The sequence below is a fragment of the Chiloscyllium plagiosum genome, chromosome 48, assembly GCF_004010195.1.
Source record: "Chiloscyllium plagiosum isolate BGI_BamShark_2017 chromosome 48, ASM401019v2, whole genome shotgun sequence".
Taxonomy (NCBI): Eukaryota; Metazoa; Chordata; class Chondrichthyes; order Orectolobiformes; family Hemiscylliidae; genus Chiloscyllium; species Chiloscyllium plagiosum.
The window spans coordinates 2,588,327-2,590,341 of record NC_057757.1 but is presented as its reverse complement, the minus strand read 5'-3'; the positions used below and the strand labels follow the sequence as shown (position 1 = coordinate 2,590,341).

The window sequence follows — 2,015 nt, the reverse complement described above, 5'->3', positions numbered from 1 at the left end:
GTGGTACGTGTATGGAATGAGCTGCCAGAGGAAGTGGTGGAGGCTGGTACAATTACAGCATTTAAAAGGTATCTGGATGGGGATATGAATAGGAAGGGTTTGGAGGGATATGGGCCGGGTGCTGGCAGGTGGGACTAGATTGGGTTGGGATATCTGGTCGGCACGGACGGACCGAAGGGTCTGTTTCCGTTGGTGTACATCTCTACGACGACTCAAAGTTAGTCAATGTCCCAAAATCCACCGCACCGCAGGGGAGTGAATTCTGCAGGTTTCTGACCCTGTGAGAGAAGCAGTTCCTCCCCATCTGTGTTTTAAAGCAGCTGCCCCTTTGTGCTGAAGCTACGACCTCTCGTTCTACATTGCCTCACCTGAGGAACCATCCTCTTTCCTCCTTCTCTGTTAATCGCCTTTAGCATCTTATAGACCTGATAATGTGGGCAAGAGATCGCTCCCAAAAGTGGGATCAATTTGCTATTTACCGAGTGCGGTACCCCTTTTGTTTAGCACCTATTAAAGATATTAGCAGATTAAGGGGATAGTGTGCGGAAACTGACGGGGAAGGGGAAAATTAGCCACAATCTAGTTGGAAGGCAGAGCAGGTAGATGGGGAAGGCAGGAGGGCTAATCTTGTCCATGTATCCTGTGGTAACGGGTTGAGTGAGAGGGCTTGTAAAGGTAGGGTCAGCACTTGGGCACTAACTCTAACAGGACTCTGTCGCCTGCAGTGGTATTCGGAGAGCACACATACATGGCAACAATCTCTGGTCAGAAAGTGTTTGTGGTGAAAAGGCACAATAATCCTCACGAGGCGGTTGAGGTGTGACGGTGAGAGAGCGAGTGATGGAGCTGCTCCTGTCCCTGACGGCGTGGATCATGTTTCCTGCAGACTTTGGACATCAGTTTGTTTCCTGCGGTGACTCTTGAACTCTGTTTCGGAGCAGCTCACTCCTTCACAATCGGGCAGCGAGAACTTCAACATAACGTGGCACATCTTCTCAATGACTCCTTTCGCACGGTTTGACAATCACTGAAACTGTGAAGCTATTCGACTAAATTATTTTTCTTCCCCTCAATTTTTTTTTGCATTAACCAGTTTAAAAAAAAGTACTTCAAAATGCATTGGTCTAAATCCCACCAGACTCTTTCTCCATCGTGTATTGCCTTCCAGTTGGAGGAGCGAGTGGTAGAAATTTAGACAGTTACTGTACTGTGGAACCCACTGTTCTTTCTTACCTTGTAACTTGCGGTGTTTAAGTCACAATAAACTTGTGATACACACATGATTTCCATTGTTTTTTCTTGTTCCCATCGAGGCTGATGTTGCGGGGAGGGGCAAATATTTTGGCTGCAGATGTGGAAAGTATGTCCCCAAACTTGCAATCTCTCCAAACCCAGAACGACCAGGGAAGCACACGCAATGGGACAATTTAGCACGGCCAATCCACCCTAACCTGCACATCCCTGGGCACTATGGGACAATTTAGCACGGCCAATCCACCCTAACCTGCACATCCCTGGGCACTATGGGACAATTTAGCACGGCCAATCCACCCTAACCTGCACATCCCTGGGCACTATGGGACAATTTAGCACGGCCAATCCACCCTAACCTGCACATCCCTGGGCACTATGGGACAATTTAGCACGGCCAATCCACCCTAACCTGCACATCCCTGGGCACTATGGGACAATTTAGCACGGCCAATCCACCCTAACCTGCACATCCCTGGGCACTATGGGACAATTTAGCACGGCCAATCCACCCTAACCTGCACATCCCTGGGCACTATGGGACAATTTAGCACGGCCAATCCACCCTAACCTGCACATCCCTGGGCACTATGGGACAATTTAGCACGGCCAATCCACCCTAACCTGCACATCCCTGGGCACTATGGGACAATTTAGCACGGCCAATCCACCCTAACCTGCACATCCCTGGGCACTATGGGACAATTTAGCACGGCCAACACACCCTAACCTGCACATCTTTGGACTGTGGGAGGAAACTGGAG

At 49.5% G+C, this 2,015-nt stretch overlaps 1 protein-coding gene across 1 annotated transcript in view; it reads left to right on the top strand.

The window, feature by feature from the left end:
* Positions 1 to 1,283, top strand: part of lamtor4 (late endosomal/lysosomal adaptor, MAPK and MTOR activator 4) — a 10,083-nt gene extending 8,800 nt beyond the window's left edge. The window contains exon 4 of the mRNA XM_043683485.1: positions 726 to 1,283. Within this exon, the coding sequence (XP_043539420.1) occupies positions 726 to 823 (98 nt within the window). The 3' untranslated portion in view covers positions 824 to 1,283. The remainder of the gene's footprint in view (positions 1 to 725) is intronic.
* Positions 1,284 to 2,015: the final 732 nt, after the last annotated feature.